Below are 20,225 nucleotides of genomic sequence, written 5' to 3'. Positions count from 1 at the left end.
AAACAGACACAAATGGCAGGCATGTACATATAAAACATTCAAAAGGAGAGGGATTTTTGACATCAGCATTTTGTTGACATTGATTAATCCTCTTTTCCAAGTTAAAAGATTTTATCATAGACAGTTTTTCTGGGTAGAACTTGAGGTACATAGGTGTTGGTATAGTTAGCGTCAGAAAGTGCACCTTATACAGCGGCCCCACAAAGTAAATACATTTACAGTGATTCACTCAAAATTTTCATTATTTAATCAAAAGTTATGCTGTCCAAACCTGTATGTGTGTGTTTCTTTAACGGAGCACAAAAGAAGATAGTACAGAATGTATAAATTGTTTAAATTTAGTCCATGAAATTTTGTTTTAGTGTTTAAATCAGTGGGGTCCAAAATAACACTGTTTGATCTCATTAACCCTTATGCTGCATTAGGGACATTTTTGGTCATTTGCAGTTTAATTTCTTTGACCATTTTGGCCTTCATTTTATGGACAAAAATGTATTTGACCATTTTGGCCTTCATTTTATGGACAGAAATAAAACAAAACAGTGACATTATAAAATTATCTTCTTTTGTGCTCTGTTAAGAAATGTTCAGAATGACATGAGTAAATGATGACAAAATTTGTACGTGATCTATCTCTTTAAGCTGCACTTAAACGCTGAATGTTTATGCATTATGTAACGAAATCAAACCAAGTGGCAATGTTTTAGGCAGATAACACAAGTACAGATTTCAAGCAAAAAAAAAAAACAAAGAAAAGAAAAAAGAGAATATTGTTCAAAATTAAGACAAAAAAGTATTTTTGGTTGTTAAATGTTAAGTGAGAAGAACTTCACACATCTACTAGAAATAAACGTAATATAAAATGTAATCAACATAGTACGTACAGTACACTCGCACATGCATTTCGATTCCATACACTTGATGGGGCCGCTGTATGTCACATTGACATTTAACTTCACTTTTTAACACTGAGAATGGTCATTTGAAGGCACTCGTCTTTGAGCACTTCAATGTCAGTTTTATAACAATTAGTTTTGACCTCACTGTAGAAATCCGGCTTCTTCATAGCCAAAGGTGTCTCAACGGTGATGGACGCTCCCATGAGTGTTTCTGGGCTTTGGCCCCGTTGGAAGAGACCGAAGAGAGTGGCCAGGGCCCGGCCCACGTCATTACGGGCCCCTTCGTTGACAAAGCAGTAGAGGATGGGGTCCGCCACGCAGTTGAGGCTGGTGAGTGCTAGAGTCACATGATAAGCACCAAATAAGTTCTCTTCAGCACCGCAATCACAGGGGTTGCTAAGGAAGAGCACGCTACGCCACAACAGGAGGACGTGATAGGGAGCGAAGCAGAGGAGGACGATGAGGATCAAACTGAGGGCCAGCCTCTTGATTTTGGCCTTCTCTTGGCGCTCAGTGGAGATGTTGCTGCGCACGGCTCTCAGGATGCCTCTGTACGCAGCCAACATCACTCCCCAAGGTGCCAAGAAACCGAGAAAAGTGCGGTAAAGGTTCATCCCGGCCACCCAATCCTGCATGGGATACTTTTCAAAACAGAAGGTGTGGTTAAAGCGGTCCTTGAAAAGCTCATCGTGGAAGAGAGGTGCAGAGTTGGCCACTATTTCTGTTACCCATACAACAACGCTGACCAGCAAGGCTGTTTTGACCCTGCGGACTTTAGCGAATTTCAGGGGATAAGCCACTGCCAAGTAACGATCCACAGATATGCAGCAGAGGAAGGCGATGCTGACGTAGATGTTGGTGTAGAAGATGAAACCGAACAGCTTGCAGGACACTTGACCGTGGATCCAGTTGTCATGGTGGATGAAATAGTCGATCCAAAGCGGCAAAGTGGCTATATACAAGAGGTCAGCCACTGAGAGGTTCATCAAGTAGATCCCCAACTCATTTTTCTGTCTGACCTGCATGTACGCGGCCCACAGGGCCATGCAGTTTGTGGGGAACCCAAGGACGATGACGATAATATACAGCACTGGCTGGAAGAACTGGTCTATGTTCGAGTCAACATTGCACGATGTTGAGATGTTGCACATGGTCTCTTCGCTTCCTCAGAGACTTCTATAATCATCGAAATTGCCTGAGGCTTCTACAGTCCCAACTCAAGCCATGTTTAAAACTAAGACTGGAAAGTCACAAGATTTCCTTTTAGCTTTCATGTATTGTATTGTGACTGTAACACTGTTGCCCACTACCGTATAGCATTGTGGGCCTGATGTGTCACACGTCTCTACCACATTTCATGGCTAGTGTTTTAACCTCTAGGAGAGCTCAAAGGTCAAAGACGTGCCCACAAGAGAACATGCCATTAATCCTCATAAAACGATCACCGTTGAGTGGTTTCAGGTGGGTCAAGTTTTTTTTAGCAGTATGAAACAGTCACTTCCATCTCTGAAATTTGCCCAATGACTAATCGTCTTTGGTGTGTCCAACAACATCCATCTGCAAAATAGGAAAAAGAACAATTATGTGAGTCACATGATTCATTATTTACGATGACTGCAATTTTTATTATTGTTGAGAAATGTGCTTTTCAGAGCAGTGCTGTGTATTTGTTAGATTAGATTAGCACTGTGACACATTATGTTTTCCTATTCCCACCCCTAACCTTGGTCGTCCTCGCATTAGCATCTGTTTGTTTGGAGTTCAACTGAATTAACATTCACTACAAAGCTCCATCTTGTTCTCCATGGTTTGTATCTGCTGGTACAGAATCTCTAGGAGGAAGTTTCATTCTGAACAGACGTTTGTGCAGATCTTGATATGAAGGAGGTATTTTTTCTCCTAAGATTTATTATATGTACCTTCTAGAATGAGAAAATATGATTTAAAATAAACAGAGCAAAACATTATGACTTGACAGGTGACCTACATGCTCCTTTCAGATTCATACGGTATTCCTTACACAGTAAGGAACGACTAACACACATAAAAAAAGTATTATTTTATTAATTTAATTTATATTTATTTAATAATTTAACAATTTACAACTCATTTGAACTGTATAATTTTATGGTAAGTTATTTTTTTATTATTGAAAATATTTTTTCATTAAACAAAGCAATAATAATGTAAATTATTTTCACTTTTACATACATCATTTGTCATATGTGCAGTTTGTGCACTCATTAAGGAAAACAAGCAGCCTTTTTGTAAATGATGTTGTTATTTAACCATAGTGATGTGGCACATCCACAGTGTCTGGAGTGACACCAAGCTTGCTGTTTGCTTCAGATTGTTTATAGATTCATGGAGAAACTGTGACAGTGCCGAAGAGATAAATGGGATATGCTAGTGTGCAAAACCAACTGGTGGCAGTGCATGTGCAAACCAGCTAAGACCAGCCAACCAGCTTAGGCTGGGTTTCAGGTTTTTATTTTTATTTTTTATTTTATTTTTTTTAGCAGGGCTGGGCCTTGATGACAACTTTAACTCATATGCACACCAGAAGCGAAGAGCATATTCTCTTCGATTTACTTGCTCAATATTACTTGCTGGATGATATTCATGTCACTTGCGTGAGTAAAAACAACAAGCACTTAACTGAATGGCTTGCACCACACGATTGAGTTGAATATCGTCTACATAATTTATTCACCCTTATGTCACTCCAAACATTCTTCAAAATATCTTTTGTGTTATGCAGAGGAAAGAAAGTCATACAAGTTTGAAACAACACGTGGGTGTGCATGATGACAGAATTTTAATCTTTAGGTGAACTATCACTTTAAGAGGGTATCACTGCTCAATTTTAAAGATACCTAGCAGAATGAGGTTTTATTCCAGTCATTAATTAAACAATTTTGACAAACATTTACATAGATTTTGCTGTTTCCCTATTCAGGTATATAATTTTCTTGACTGAAAATAGCTTCCTTGGGATGTTACAAAAACTACTATTTGAACTGGTTTGCCTTAAAAGGACTTTGTATATAGATTCATACTGCTGTCATGATAAGATTACAACATATTTGTCAGTGTTGCAATGCCAAAGTCAAAATGGAATACTGTTTTACAAAAGATACAAGCAGGGTCAGTGGGCTCTCCGACGAACGCACCGAGGGGAAACATCCCCCCGACCTCGCACCAGGCCATGCATCAGCTAAGGACGGCCCTGGTTACAAGACAAAACTAAAACAATAACCAATTTTTCACTGAGGAAACTTGATAAATACAAAATGACCTGCACTCTATTTTGATCACTATAAACGGTCTAAGACTGAACCAAATAGATCAGTTATTGGAATGACAAAGAACTTCCCTAGTGTGTCACAGTCTTAACATATTGCTTGTGAGCTTGATGCTTTTCAATCAGGAAACATGAGATAACAGCAAAGGTCCACTGCCCTGCCTGGGGCCAGTAACGGTGACCGATATACCAACAGAGGCCTAAAAATCACTGGCCTAATCCAATCTGTCATTCTGCTCCAATATCAATATCTCATAGTGGCAGATAACAATGTATCCTTTAATAGAGAAAAGCGCAAAGCACCACAGGGTAAAAAAAAGTCTTAAAGATGATGGAATGTAAACCACTGGAAAGTTGTCAACCCGACTTCATTTTCATTCGGGTTGGGTGACAAGTATGCAGAGAAATAACTGGCAGTGACGATGTAAGATATCTCAGATTAAAATATGGAGTTTGTGTGCATTTACAACTTTTGATCATATCAAAGTTTGCATTAAACAAAAGGAGAAGATCTTTTAGTGCAGTGTAAACAAATATAGCTGGCATTTGTCCATGATCAGTGTGGTAACATAAAGCACATAATAAAGACCTGTTAGTGTTACTCTCATTTTACCTCTATAGACAGGTGGAAATGATGAACAAAGCACTCAGACGTCAGACCCTATTTCCCAGAACACTGAAAATGAGGCAATGAATAATCAGGGACACCTGTGTTGCAACATTGGTACCATCGCACGCATCTCAAACAATGACACTTTGGAGTACAAAGAAATTATTCTCTATAGTCCCTAATGAGACTAGAAATATAGCTGTGTCATGAAGTCATCAAGAACACATATCTCAGAAGAGGACTGCTCAACAGAACTGAAAAAAAACTTAAAAACTTAATGCTGCAAAAATAACTGAATATCAAGATTACAATTACTGTTGCCACAATTAAGTTACCAGAAAAAAGTGTTGATTACAGCATTCCATTTTAGTTTGTCAATGTGTAATGGCCAATTTGAGGTGTTAAAATTAGCCTACACCTTATCAGTAATGACAACCGGTACTAAAGTGCATTTTTTTTTGCTCTTAGATTTGTGGTGGCAAAAAATCAGTTGTGAAACTCTGCATTCTTCATCAACGAAATGGAAGCATTCTAATAGCACATTAACCTGAAACCTGTTGCATGTTTGACAGACCACCAGAGTAAATAAGCTCCTGTCATAACACAATGGCCATGGCTTGCAGCTAAAGCTCACACACAGTTTATGGGTCATTTCTGGTACTCAGTTTTCAAAGATCTCAAATTCTTGGCTCTCCTACGGTTACTTATTAGTTAATTGTGTTTATGGCTGTAACGGTGGTTTAAGTTTAACAAACTTAGACTTAAAGGACATGTGTTTAACATGGGATATATTTCTCTAATGCTGGTAAAAAAATGTCTGCTATTTTTGCCAACTGTCAGCATAAGTGACTACAGACTTATGAAATAATCATATTATTTCACGAAATATGGAAATTCTGTCATCATTTACTAACCGCATGTTGTTCTGAAAACCTCTGTATTTTCTTTTTTCTACGAAACACAAAAGTTACAAACAGACTGAAAAACAGACACAGAGAGATGTGTGGTGCTTTTAAGTAATGAACACTCACTGATTTCAAGACTAGAATATAGTCCTAATATTAGCTCAAAGTACCAAAAAGCTTAAGATTTAGCAATAATGTCAAAAATACAGAACATACAGAACTTATTTAATGAAAACATGTTTTGATCTATTAGGACAAACTGCCTTAGGGTACAGCATTTAGTGGTGGGCATTCAATAACAATTGCTATTTTAAAAAATCTATCATAGAGGCCAGACAGGACAACGTGGTTTTACTGTGTACATCCAAATAAATGATAATCAACTCCTGCGAAATGTTATCACGTTCCGAGGATCCCCGTTTAATTATGTTCAATTTCAAGTGCGTCTGAATACAGTAATTATCTTAATCAAATCAATCGATTTGTTGTGTGAAACACACTTTCTTGTGTGACAGACACGGTATGTGCAGGGAAAAAGAATAGGAAATGGAAGGCTGGACACTTGACCCCTGAATGACCTGATCTCCCATGGGATTTGCTCTGTAATGAAATGACAAATGTTGTTATTGTCCAGTTTGAAGAACGAACTGAAGGTTTCTGTAATTGCGGTTTCATGCATGCGTACAACAATGCGAATGTGGAAATATGTTTTAAAACAAACTGTTGCATACACAATGAGGTAATGTCTTGCTTTTTTTTTTTTTTTTTAGCTAAGAGTGATTATTTAGGCCCTGATCCTGCCAGGTGGATTTTATCCGAGCTGTTATCAGCTTTATGTTTTGTGACAGTTTCCCTGTGGTTCAGTGGGGTCATGTGTAATAATGAGTGTAAACATGATGGCCTTAACAAGACCCGCTCTGCCTTGAACCTCCCTCCTTTCTGGTCTGATGGGAAGGATCCCGATGTTATCATAGCAGCCTCACAATAACAAATACAGTTAGTATTTGAAAAGACGAGCCGGCAGATTTCCAATCAGGAGGTGCAGAGAGACGAGTCTTTCCACTATTTCTTAATGAAAGAGCTGGAGAGAGATGTGAAGAGAGAGAAGGAAAAAGACAGAGTAAGAAAAAAGGCTGAATCTAAAATAGAAACATCTGATTATTCATTTATTCACTCATTAGTGGGAGATCAGATCAAGGATACAACAGCCAGGCCTGGCAAAACTCCTGGACGTGCAACAGACACCGGGGTCAAACAAGGTTTATTAAAATATCCACGGGAAGGACAAAAGGACAGCTAGATCTAAAACTAGATAAAACCTTACTATATGAAGCCCATATCAAAGGTGACAACAGATGCAGACACGTTTAAAGACACACAATGACGCAAATCTAAATATATATATATTCATCATTTTCAATGATTCTTGATAAGGTGTTTACAGCTGTGACACAAAGAAATGCCTGAAAATAACCTGTAGCCTACTCTTTATAGAAAAGTGAGAGTCCTGCAGCAGCCTGAGTGATTCAAAATTGTTCCTGAAATCGCCCAGCAGCAAGCGCTCCGTCAAGAGCAGCTCTTAGAAACCATTTCTTTCCACAAAAAGTCATCCTATTAAATCTCAGAAGTCCTCTCCAGTTGTCACACACAAAAGTTACACACGAAACCCCGTTCACACCAAGAATGATAACTATAAAGATAACTATAAAGATATTAGCGTCCACCACACCACCAAACGATATCGTCTGTTTATTCTAAGCGTATGTGCGTCTGCCGCTTTAAATTCTCGAGCTCAGGATGGATTCTGATTGGCTGCCAATGTTTGTTTCATTCATCAGCTGGAAAAAAATCGTTCTGAAAATCATTCGAATGATATCGTTTCTCTGTGACTTTATCGCTATAGCTGTGGTGTGAACTCTGCTATTCTATAATACCGAGAACGATTTTTAGAACTGTATGTCGTTATTTGTATAGTTATCATGCTTGGTGTGAATGGGCCTTAAAAGGTTGTTTTACCATAATAATTATATGAGGGAAAAAACATATATGCAAAAAACAGTAACTGCAAATCAAGAAATGCTGGCGAAAACAATTATAATTGCATTTTCAATAGAAAAATAACAGTTTCTGTTTTCAACTTTTTTTGTGTGAATTTTGAGTATAATAAGTGACAATTTCTCCATTATGTGTGCATCTCATTTGCTGACATACAGCAGTGTATTTACAAGGTTCTAGATACTGTTTTGGTGTCCCCCATTTTGATCAAATATATGATAAATATGTGGAAAATTCTGAGAAAGAAGCACATTTGTCCTGTTCTGTGGTTACTGCAGTCTCTGCTCTCATATCAGGTTCATGCCTTGCCCTGGAGAATATTGCAAAGGGTAGGTCAAGTCCTGTGGTTAACTGCTTTTTCTAGATTGTTTACTGGTGAGATTTGACACCTTTCCCTGATGGTACATCCATCCAATTTCTTCAGCCTTTTTAACAGTGATACATTTCAAAGGAAAAGCAACAATGTAACTTCTAAGAACTAGTTAACCATTTAGTTACTCTGATGTTATCTGAATACTGTATCTACTGTACACTCACTGTCTTTGTATATGATTTGTTAGAATTTACAGAGCTTTCCCTTATAGATTAATTTCTATTATAATCTAAAATGCTGATGAAAGATGTCATTTTTATGATACATTATAAGATGTCAGCAGGTTTTCTGTCATGTAATCTTTTCTCATTCAAGCTTTCGAAATAAAGCTTTCCATTCTGAAATTATGTAACACCATGCAGATCTGGTCTGGCACCTGTTATGTATTTCCTAAGATACCAAGTTTGAAACTAAATAAAACACATAACTGTTGTACATGTTTTGACACAAATAACAAAAGACACAGGGACTGTTTGTGCTTGTCTGCCAGTCCACTTTATAATTTAATAACACACACACATAAACAGAATCAGCTATTGCAAAACAGATCAACGTATCAAAATTATATTTAACAATGAATACAGAATAGAGCACATGAATTTATTCTTGATGTTATCAAGAAATATTCTTCCTCCAGCAGTCTTTCCCGTGTGATGTTTAGTGGAAAAAAACACAATTATTCAAAGATAAATGTAATTACAGACTTACAGCATTCTGGTCTTGCGGTCTGCATTAGCCAACAGTACAAAAGAGCTGATGAATGTGTCATCACCAATGATGAATATTATGCTGTTTGAATCCTGGCTCCTTTAAGTGTGACATGTTGACTTCAGTATGGTGGTAGTGGTGCAAGAAGCCTAACTAAACTTTTTTTACTGCCAGGACGCATCTGGCTGTTCAAACAGCAGAGGCTTTTAACATGAGAACACTGGGCAACTGAAAGGGAACTAATTCAATTGGGCTCCAAACTGCTCAGCATGATGAATAAGAAGGTAGCTAAGCAGGAAACAAACCCATGCTGTCTACCTGAGGGCATAAGCAGATCATTCACCACACCATGTCGGTGCCTGCTGATGATGCCATTCTGCATTAGACAGATTGAAAATGTTTTGAATTCACAATAGTGTTTATTGTTTACAGATGCACAACTAGAAAGACAAATCAAACTCATCTACTTACATTTTTAAACTCAGAGCTCATGCACCTAGAAAAGTAGCCCCACTTCAACTTTTAAACTATCTGGAATGTTAGCTCACTATATATCCATTGTAAGCGTGTGACTGTAACCGCTATTAAAGGAATGGTTTGCCTACAACAATGAAACAAAAGAGGAAAGCAGGCATTGACCAGAAAATGTCAAGCTCCAAAAAGGACACCATAAAAGTGGTTTACAGTATGTCATGTCATGCATAGTTTTATGACCTTTCCAAGTTTCTGTTGTACACAAAATAAGATTTTAATGTTTTTGAAAGAAGTATGTTATGCCCACCAAGGCTGCATTTATTTGATTAAAAACACAGTGAGATTGTGAAATATTATTACAATTTAAAGTAATTTTTCTATATACAAGAATGCTATTGTTCCAGTCTTCAATGTCACATGATACTTCAGAAATAATTGAATATGCTGAATTTATGCTTATAATTATCAATGCTGAAAACAGTTGAGCTGCTTTTTATTTTTATGTAAACTGTCATGCATTTTTTAGGTTTCTTTGATGAATAGAAAGTTTGAAAGAATAAAACTTATTTGAATTACCTGAATATTTATTAAAACTTTTTCCTGTCACTTTTGATTAGATGAATGCGTCTTTGCTAAAAAAAACATTTACTGAACCTAAACTTTTGAACAGCAGTGTATGTAAAAGATAAGACTGGATATTGTATATAATATCTATTTCTGTGGGTGAACGCCTTCACTTATTTATAACCACATATCTCGTTGTGTAAGGTACACACAGTACACATTTTCATCCGTATTATTTAAACTGGCATAAAATCTTAATTTGTCAAATTGAATCACTAGTAAATGTGTTAAAGCAGTGCTCTTTTTATTTATTCTCAGATAAAAATTTCTGAGAGGAGCAATGTGCTTTACAAGGAACGGTCCATTATATCACTACACCACTTTCACATAGCAGACTGACCATGGCAGGTGAGCTGAGTAAGAACTGCCTGTCTCCCTTGGTATTGATTCAGGGCAGGTATTTAATCCTTTCCTAACTGTGTTTTATGCTCCAGTGGAGAGGCGGCCATGTGTCTCTACAGAGACCAGGGCAGGCATCCTGCAAGGCGAATTAATGACTTCAATAAAAGTGCCACATTTTCCACTCAAGTCCCCAGTCAAGGGTTTTATTGGTGAGGTTTAATTTGGCTTAAACTGGCCGGCTGCTTTAGGCACGGTTGCAAATGCTAATCACCTTTACCCCAAATCGCAATTAGAACAGGTATCAGTATGATGATATGTTTTCTGAAGACAGAAACGGGGAGAGACAGAGCGAGAGAGAGTCTAAAACTAATCTCACTTCAAGCTCACCCGGCTGGCTTCATGCTGTTGTTTGATAAAGCTCAGAAGAAACACCTCCACATCTCATCTGGTTCACTTCTGCTATTCTTCTGTTTCATCTGCGATTGTGTTGACAGGCTGTAACTTGGCAGCAATGTAGCACAGAAGGGGAAATTGCTGGCACCTGCTTAGCAAAAAACCAGAGCAATGTTTAAAGGCAAACTAGATGCTGTGTCATGCTGAGGAAAACTTCAAAGCACAGAAGGATTAGTTTATGTGACATTGAAGTGGCCAAATAGTTTAGCAGGGTCAGAACAGGGTAAAGAGTTGAAAACCATTTATGAAAGAAAGAAGGACTCACAACATTCCCACAAATGTGTATTCAAATGAAGTCTATAGCTGATAGAATGTTTACAGTCATTAAGTCCTCAAGCAAAAAGGTCATTTGTGCATAACCAGAAATGTTTGTGATTGCCTGTGCATGTACTTTATGCTTTTCTACACTCTAAACAAGTAAGGTTCAGAGGTTTGCAGTGAATCCATATAAGAATCATTCTGGTTTCTCCAAAGAACTTCCTAAAACAATCATTTGTAATGTTCCTCTGTGAAGTTTTGTGGATGACATCCAGTCATTTTAATAGGAATCCACACAAGCAGGAGTTATTTTGTGTAAGGTTTCATGTTCCTGAATTTGCAGTGTTGAACAACAGAAAGCTTTGAAATCTTTGGTTTCAAAGTTACTATGTCTGAAGAACTGCTCAAACTTTGTAGCCATACTAGATTAACCTTTTTTCCCCACAAAATGTTGCTAATGTGACCACATCATTAGTGTGAAGAATATACATTTTCTGAAGAAACTTCTTCAACTATAAAGAACCTTTTGTGAAACAGAAGCCTCCATGGATGCCATAAAGAACATTAATTTTTAAGCTTGTCACACCAAAACGTAATGACACACGTTATCTTTTATCTTCTAATAAAAGTCTAATAATAAAGCTTAATAGGTCCTTCAATAGTCCTTGTTGAAAGCAATGCTGATAATAAACATTAACTTGACAATAATTAACACAACCTTTACATTTCAAGGAAAAATGGTCCAAACAACTTCTGAGCCCACAATACACGAAGAAAGCACATGCAAAGCGCATGCTTGTTTCAAAATTGTGATCAACACATATAGTTGTAAAGGCTTATCTCTAGATATATCTTCAATAACCTACTGCATTCCTCAACATTTTCTTTTCTGCTATCAATGAAAGCCTGTTAAAAGCTGTAGATGTAAGAGCCTAAGGAAAGATTTAAAACGCTTCACTCTGAGCCATCTAAATTGTTGGCGATGACCTTACCTCCGTATTTTGTTCTCGTATGTCAATACTGCCACAAGTGACAACACCAATAGCTTCACTAAAAGCTTCTACTTTTGTCCAGAGGACCACAAGGGGCTGAAGATTATCAGCCAATACAGAACGTGTTGAGTTACACCGTCTAAAGTGGAGAGAGACAAACATCAATGTGCTTCAATGGAGACCTGGTGGACTGCTGGTGTTTTTACTTTTTACATAACACACCTGACATGGTGGGAATGTTTACACAGGGTTCTACTGATCCAGCCATTCAAAGTCATGATCCACTTCGAGCCTCCAGTGTGTGAGATGGATATGCAAGATAAGCATATGTCTGGTGATGGCGTAATATGATATAGCTTGATATATGGGATGTTTCTGCTGAAGTCAGTGTCAGGTTGCTGACCAGATCAAACCATTCAACAGAACTCACTGCTCTAGTGGCCTGGGTTGTTGCCATAAAACTTAATTGCATTTAAGGTAAAAAGACTGACTGCAAAAAGCCTTATCCAAATAGCTTCAGTAGCCATTCAATTCAACCTTTGCTGTGAACCGCTGGCACAATAAAATCTGGTCCTACTGTAGGTGTTTCAAACTACAAATTACTCCACATATTTAATTATACACTTAAATGCTATGAGTTCATTAGTAAGTTTGAAAACAGCCACTTGTGAGGCCACCATGGTACTGGGTTATAGCTTCTCTCACACAGTCTGGTGCTCAAACCAGACATTACCCTCACAAAACACCCTTATTAGCTCAGACGGGTGGCACTGGAGCAGACACCTCATTGGTTCACAGGAAGATTACTCTTCTCTTCTAGTCATGCTTTTAATGTTAGTTCTTATCTCGCATCCCCAAGAGGGCAATTACTGTTTGCTCAAAAGGAATGATTAAATGTTGGACTTGGTAACTAACTAAACCAAGAGGGAGATGCCATATCGGCCAAGGCACAAGGGAACATTCCAGAAAAGCGTTTCACGTGCCACACTGCCCTTTGCCTCTAAAAGATCAACCACATGCTGGAGATGCTGCAAGAGACTTATCAGCCACAAATAACAGCAAGGAGGAGAGGAGGATACACACATCTCAAGTGGCAGGTTTACATGTAGAGCCATTGTATTTGGATTCATATTGTGTTACATATAACAGCTATTGAGCTAAAATGAAGTATGAAATGCAACTACTGTGATATCAGTTTTCATATATTTTTGTCATTCGCTGCCAAAAATGGATATGCAGTGACTGATTCTTTTAAATGACAAATATGAGAGAAAATGTATTGTATTATACACAGTGCAAGTAACATGCTGTAAACACTGCCAAAGGTCCTTGTTAAATTGCTTGTTAAATCAAGTTGTCCCCACTATAACCCACATGTGTTCAACAGAGGAATTCAGTTGAAAAACACTCGAGCATCAAACTAAATGCATTAATACATAAGCTATTATAACAGAGGGACTGTTGTCCTTTACAATTATGCCTAATTGAAAAGGTTAACATTATGGCTCATTAAAATAGTGAGGTACAATCTTAAATAACCAACACCATTATGACAATTTTGTATGGTACAAAATGTGCTTACCAAAAGTGGAAATTTGTAGAAATAGCAGCCTTAAGTTCTCTTTCTAATACTTTGAACACCATGTAGTGTAACAACCTCACATTGCATGTAATGACTAAATGAACTGTAATACTGTCAACAATGATACCATCAAAACTGTCACCAAGCTTCATAGCTATTTCCCTTACATATCTTAAAAAGGCACCTCACAGAATGACCCCAATAACTTTTATGTCTATTCATTTTCAGCCTAATGTCTTGTTATACATCACACGCCTAAATTACATAATATTAGATCTCGAAAGCATATTAAGACGTGGCAATAAGGCAAAAGTACAATTGTGTTGCAAAATTGTTCAATTGTGACACTGGTTTTAAAAGTAATGAAATCACAGATGTGAGAAAAAGCGATTTAATGGACTATAGAACATCAGAATTTATCATAAGACTTAGATAACAGAAGGAAAACTGTTGACACTTACATGATAGTGTGCCCGCAGGTCATTTAGTAATAGTGACATTCATACTGCCAGTTATAGAGGTGATGATCTCTGTATCTCCAAACCGCACACGCAGCGACAAACCCAACAAAACTCTCGTTTCCGGGCAAACATCGAGCAGAATTTACAAGAGAGCAGCCATATAGTCTGCAGTTCACATTACACTAGCGGACAAACCGAGAGACACTTGCGAAGTTGTAAAGCGCAAACTGTAAGTGAGCAGCTCACGGAGGTTGAGGAGAAATGTGACGTGCGTTGTTCAGCACTGACCGTCCCATTGAAATATTGGCTGGCAGCTCGAGACAGGATTGCCAAGACTGACATCTGGATATGATGAAACTTCGTCTCAAAACATTCACATTTTTTCCTTTATCGTTTGTTTTATGGCTCCAAATCAGTTACTGCCAAGATGTCACTAATATACAGAGTCCACACCAAAATGTATTTAGGAAATAGCTTCACAAAATACGATTATGATAATGTAGAATGTGTCTAAAACTATACATATGAATAGACCTACCTGAACTGGGTTCTTTTGAGAAGAAATTCGAATTTAACACCAAAATGTATTTAGGAAATAGCTTCACAAAATATGATAATGTAAAATGTGACTAAAACTATCAATATGAAATACCCGGACACTGGTTTCAAGGAGGAGAAATCAGAATTTTTACCGAAATTTTTTACCGAAATGTGAGTTCGTCACATTTAGCCATACAGTATGTCAGATGTTAACTCAGTACTTTTTAAACAGTAGCTGTGTCCAAAACCGTTATATACGCACAACGTAAATGTACTATAGTGATAAATAATTACATTTTGTCACGTAGCGCCTACTATTCGATACGGATACTTTACGTAAAGCATTTGAGCAGCGCGCTGTTGCTATGGTTACTTCCAGGCCAACGCGTCTTTATCTCGAGGCGACAGAAGCGAGCGTGTTTTTTTGTACTGCATGTAAGCATAGTGCTTACCTTACGATACTGACAAGATCCAGTCAACACTAACAAGACCATAAATACATACCGTTACAATCCATCACGCTCCCTAAGGTCACAAAACGCTGGACTTTTGGTAGTTCCTAGGATAGCAAAGTCCACTAAAGGAGGTAGAGCTTTTTCACATTTGGCTCCCAAACTCTGGAATAGCCTTCCTGATAATGTTCGAGGTTCAGACACACTCTCCCTATTTAAATCTAGATTAAAAACGCTACTTAATTTTACTTTGTTGGAACAGCAGCTATGCTAATGATGTCTCTATTTGTTTCTCTGTTTTAAGAAGAGATGATGCTGACCCCCTCAGAAGACCCCAGATGATGCTAACTCTGAATCAACAAACAGAACTAACAAATATTGCTACAAGTGTGACTGCATCAAATAATAATTGCTGTTAATAATGTTCATCGTCTGGCTGACTACGTCTTGTATTAACTTTTCTGAAAAATCCTGTCATATGCGCACAATCTGACAGTCACCACTTATAAACTACTACTAAATATTGTAGAAACGAAATTTTCTGTAAAGTTGCTTTGTAATGATTTGTATCGTAAAAAGTGCTATACAAATAAACTTGAATTGAATTGAATAAATAAATAAATATATGAAACAATAAGTGTAACAATCAACGCACCCCAGGATTAAACTCATTCCAGACATCGCAAGACAGCAGATTTCTAAATGTGATTTCTAAACCCACAAGACTTCATTGTAAATAAAACCACCAAAAGGTCAAGCAGTGCTACCATATTAAGTATTTATGCCCAAATGCATGCTGGGAAGAGAGTAAAAGAGACCTCTCCACTAACAAAAACATCTTTAGGGAAAAAACAATATTTAAAGCTATACTGTAAGAAACATTAGATACTTGTGTTCTGAACATTTTAAAGTTAAAAACCATAAATACCACAACAATCTAGTAAAACGTTGGTTGTTTTCATCTGTATTATCTAGGCTACTTGACTAACTAATATGGAATTTGTAACACAGTCATGCTGTTGCCGATAATGCAGTGATGACAATGGTCTTCAACTACTTATATTATAGCAGACAGCCACTTAAAACTGATCTTACCTGCAAACAGGATTGAATCACCTCCATGTACTGTACATCACAATGGTTTCCCCCAAGGTCTAACAAACCCATTAGAGTCCATTAAAACTCATGCCTAGGCCTCCCTCAACTGCACTCTCTTTTAGAAAACATGATTAGAGGTAGCGCCAGGCTTCAAAAAACATCATGTGCCTGAGTATAAAAGCAGTTTGATTGTTTGATGAACAAACAAAGAATGCATCACTCTCGGGGCGTTCCAGGTCAGTCTTGGAAACACTTTTAAAAATTCCCTGTCCAATCACTTTTTTGGAAATAATCCTGACAGCTGTTTTGTTTTATCATAAACCTTTTGGGCTGCATCCATTTATAAATTTATACAGCAATTTGTAAATTATTTAAAGATGAGTTATAATATTTGTACACTTATTAATAATTAAGGAGCATTTGAAAGTGGTGAACGTTGCAAAGTGGACAATCTCTACATCTGTGCGTTATAATCCACGGTCACATAAGGTCACTATAACCCTGTAATGAATCAGTGCTACATCAAGCGAACCTGTAGCTGTGACAAATGGTGTGTCAAATGCATTGCACAAACAAGCCTGATAAACAAAGCCAGTAAAATCTCCAAGGAGATAAGAGCAACAGAATTAGTATTTGACAGCTTGAAAGAGGAGATGGATTCATTGCACTGGCCTGGATTCAACACAAAAACATCTGGACGTGCAGTGGACCTTCCTGCTAAATATTTGTATTGTTCAATATGACCTTATCATATTAGAAGGAGCTAGATAATCTCCTAAATAACCAGGTAAAAAACCTGCAGAATTAAATTTATTGTGGCAGAGATAGCTTTCAAATCCCAGCCTCTTAGTGCTCCAACCTTGACAAAGTGCACAAAAAAAAACAATTGCAAGCCTGTTCCCTGAAATGTTCCATATGTTAATTCCCCTGCATTGCCTGAAGATATCTTCCTCTTTGGCTATCTTGATCACAAAACATGCACCGCACACTGCTTCTTACTTTACATTATAACGTCAACTTAGCATATCTATGAAAATAGCATTTAAATGTACATTTTTCATTCAGTTTACTGAAGGTCCTTACTTGTGTCTTCTATGGCAGGTCTGAATGTCTATGAGTAATGTCTACTGCAAGGTTGGTTCTCAGAAGGAACAACAACAAGACAAATTCACTGAATTGCTATTGAAGTAAAATAACAAAGCGAATGCATTCTGGGAAATTGAAAGTTTTTTCCAAGCACGTTTTTGTAGTGTAGTTAATAAAAACATAACTGTTTATTGTTAGTTCATGTTAGCGCAGGTTCATTAAACATAAAATAACAGATACAATAACTGATTTGAATAATGTATTAATAGAAGTTGAAAATAATTCAGATTCAGAGGCGTTTTTCTTTTTTTAGTTCATGTTAGTGAACTAATGCTAACAAATGGAAACTTATGGTCACACTTTTTTCACTCTCAAATGCAAACTGCAATTCTGCATCCTCAGTTTAAATTCAGAAATGAAAGTGAACTTGAAAATGTATTCTCAATTTAATTCTGAATGACATGCATTCTTGTCTGGTACATAATATTGAATCAGCATGTGCTCTGTTGTAAGCCATTGCATTGTTTTTACCCAGTCCATCAATATTTCTGTAATATCGGTGATAATTTCACTTTTCTGACTTGAATCTAGTGTAACATCAATCTGCACTGATGTTGTGTCCCAGGGCATGCCGTGGAGAAATCCAATTACACTTTTATCAACCGCTAGCGTCACATCCATAAAGTATCTGTGGTGTGTTCACGCAGGCAAAACGTGAGAGCAAAAGTGCATATAGAATGGTGGTCAAAAACAGCATAGGATGGATTTGCGTTTTCAGCTATGAGTTGATGCAATCTTAAAGTCAGGGAGAAATAGTGTCAGCATATCTTTCACAGCACATATAAATCAGTTTCCCTGTGCGTTGGGAATACACAGTGGGGAAGAAGAATTAATATCTGTGAAGTGGTCAGAAGCCACACTTGCATTAGGACACTTTTCTGCAGTGTTTATGGACATCATGGATGAATTTCCTTCCTCCCTGACGCTGACTTGCAATCCCAGATGACAGCGCTGCTTATTTTCTGTTCTGTCACCTCGTCTCCAAGGAGCAGACTGAAAACTGTGGGTTCAGGATGCACTAAAGCTGGAATGTCTGGTCACACAATGGAGTCTGGGTGGCTACAATGTCTGGATGTCTAAAAAAATCCATAGCACAGACCAATATTCTAGAAACTGAACATGTCTATATTATACAGCGATTATATTTAGCATATTTTCTGCCAAACAGACAACAGATTTTTGAAATGTTTGTTAACTACTTTGTTAACCACAAAATAACATTGTGGCAAAGTAATCCAAATGTTTTTGATGTATCAAATAGGCAATTGTGATATAAAAGGTTATATGAAAAATTCAAAGAAAATTACTTCCTTCACCCTAAGTCTCTGTTGACAAACAAAGACTAAATGCTGCTGTGTTCTGCATCAATAATGTAAACAGTATGAACAGTGAGGCACAAAGCTGAGACGGAAAATATTTTTTGGCTCAATAGTCATAAAAATTCTAATGGACACCATTACTGCTGTTAATGCTCTATAAATAAATAAATAGTGTAAATTTAATGGAGTCCATTATCATATTATTGAATTGGATTGCTTTACGCAGACTGCAAATTTGCATTTCAATGCTTTTCGATTGTTTTTCTATGCAAACATGCACTGGATGGACATCTGTGACCATTCACTCGCATTTTGCGCATGATATGGTGCGACGCCCGAGATAAGGCTTGCTTTCTTACTTCATAGTAGGCAAAAAAAAAATGTGAATAGAGAAGCATGCCTGAATTTACAGTATTTATTAAACAGTAGGCAAAAAGTCTGCAATTGTTCTACCATTTCTCGCGAGATTTTGATGCGCATATCAGATGGACACTTTACTATCCCATGAGGCCATGGAACAGGATTTATGAAAAGCCAATCAATCACAGCCAAGAGATGGCCCTATGGCTCAGCAAGATCATTTCATGTTCTTCCAACTGGCAATATTAAAGAGTTAAGCAATCCTCAGACTGTTCTAAAATCAGCATATTGTCGCTGGTTATTCAACACTATCTATAATGGTACATTATTCCAGATATTAGCATGTTAAAACTGTCTATATAGTAGTCACTGAACAAGAAAAACAGAAACTTAGGCATTGATCAATACACAAATAATTATAGTAGGCCTATAATATATTGTGTATTTGCATGTGCATATAATACATGCAGCATATACATAAAATGTAATTTTATGTTCCACAAAATAATCATTGGTTGCCGCCTTCTTGGAAATTACATTAAATTATGCTTCATGCTGAAGTCGGGATGATCTGCCACAGTTTAAAAGTCTGATGCCCAGCTTGAAACAGAGGTAGAAACATCAAAAAATCTAATTTGTCTGGAATGTAACAATTTTTATTTATTTTATTTTATTAACCTATTGTTAACTGCCTCCGTCTCATGTTTTTCAATGCAAAACTACATCCTGTGTGCATGAATGGCAACCTTTATTATGAATACTCCCAAATCAAGGCCACAAATCAGCTGTTAAAATGGGAAAACAAAACAGGTGTCTGTGTCAGAATACTGCTGTCAGGGTTTCTTTTGCCATACTGACTGTACTGTATCCCACGTATTAGGTGGCTACTCAAATAAATATGTGTAGATAACATTGATTTGAGTTTAAATGAGGCCTATTTTATAATCTTTATCTGTATATTATTTTAGAGCTTCCTCTAAAAAAATGTCAATATTGTTTACACTGGATAAGTGAAACAAAAGATCATTACCAGCTCCAACTTCTGGGGTAAATCAGCATATCAATGAGTGATGGGAAACATGGGAATTATCAAACCTCTGGGTGGTGCAACTGGCCAATCAAAATCAAGCATTCTAGAGAGCCACTTAATAGTAATAAAACCTTTCTTTTAATATAAAAAGCAAAGGGGATAAAACTAGGCTCAACACATTTATTGGACAAATGCCTCCACTTTTTATGACTTAAAAGCAAGTCTATTTTGAGCTCCAAT

At 37.2% G+C, this 20,225-nt stretch overlaps 1 protein-coding gene across 1 annotated transcript; it reads right to left on the bottom strand.

Annotated features, from left to right (window-relative positions):
• Nucleotides 1–495: 495 nt before the first annotated feature.
• Nucleotides 496–14,355, bottom strand: LOC132107903 (G-protein coupled receptor 4-like). The gene is made up of 2 exons (XM_059514244.1): nt 14,041–14,355; nt 496–2,456 (listed from the first exon to the last, which is right to left on the bottom strand). Exon 2 carries the CDS (start codon nt 2,048–2,050, stop codon nt 956–958), a length of 1,095 nt encoding a protein of 364 aa, XP_059370227.1. The 5' UTR covers nt 2,051–2,456; nt 14,041–14,355; the 3' UTR covers nt 496–955.
• Between the last annotated feature and the right edge of the window lie 5,870 nt (nt 14,356–20,225).

This window comes from Carassius carassius, chromosome 28, assembly GCF_963082965.1.
Source record: "Carassius carassius chromosome 28, fCarCar2.1, whole genome shotgun sequence".
In the NCBI taxonomy this organism is placed as follows: Eukaryota; Metazoa; Chordata; class Actinopteri; order Cypriniformes; family Cyprinidae; genus Carassius; species Carassius carassius.
The sequence above is the reverse complement of the archived record's forward strand: the minus strand, read 5'-3'. Positions and strand labels throughout refer to the sequence as shown.

What these genes read in the sequence shown, in the direction of transcription:
- LOC132107903 (XM_059514244.1), bottom strand. Translation starts at nt 2,050, where the DNA reads ATGTGCAACATCTCAACATCGTGCAATGTTGACTCGAACATAGACCAG.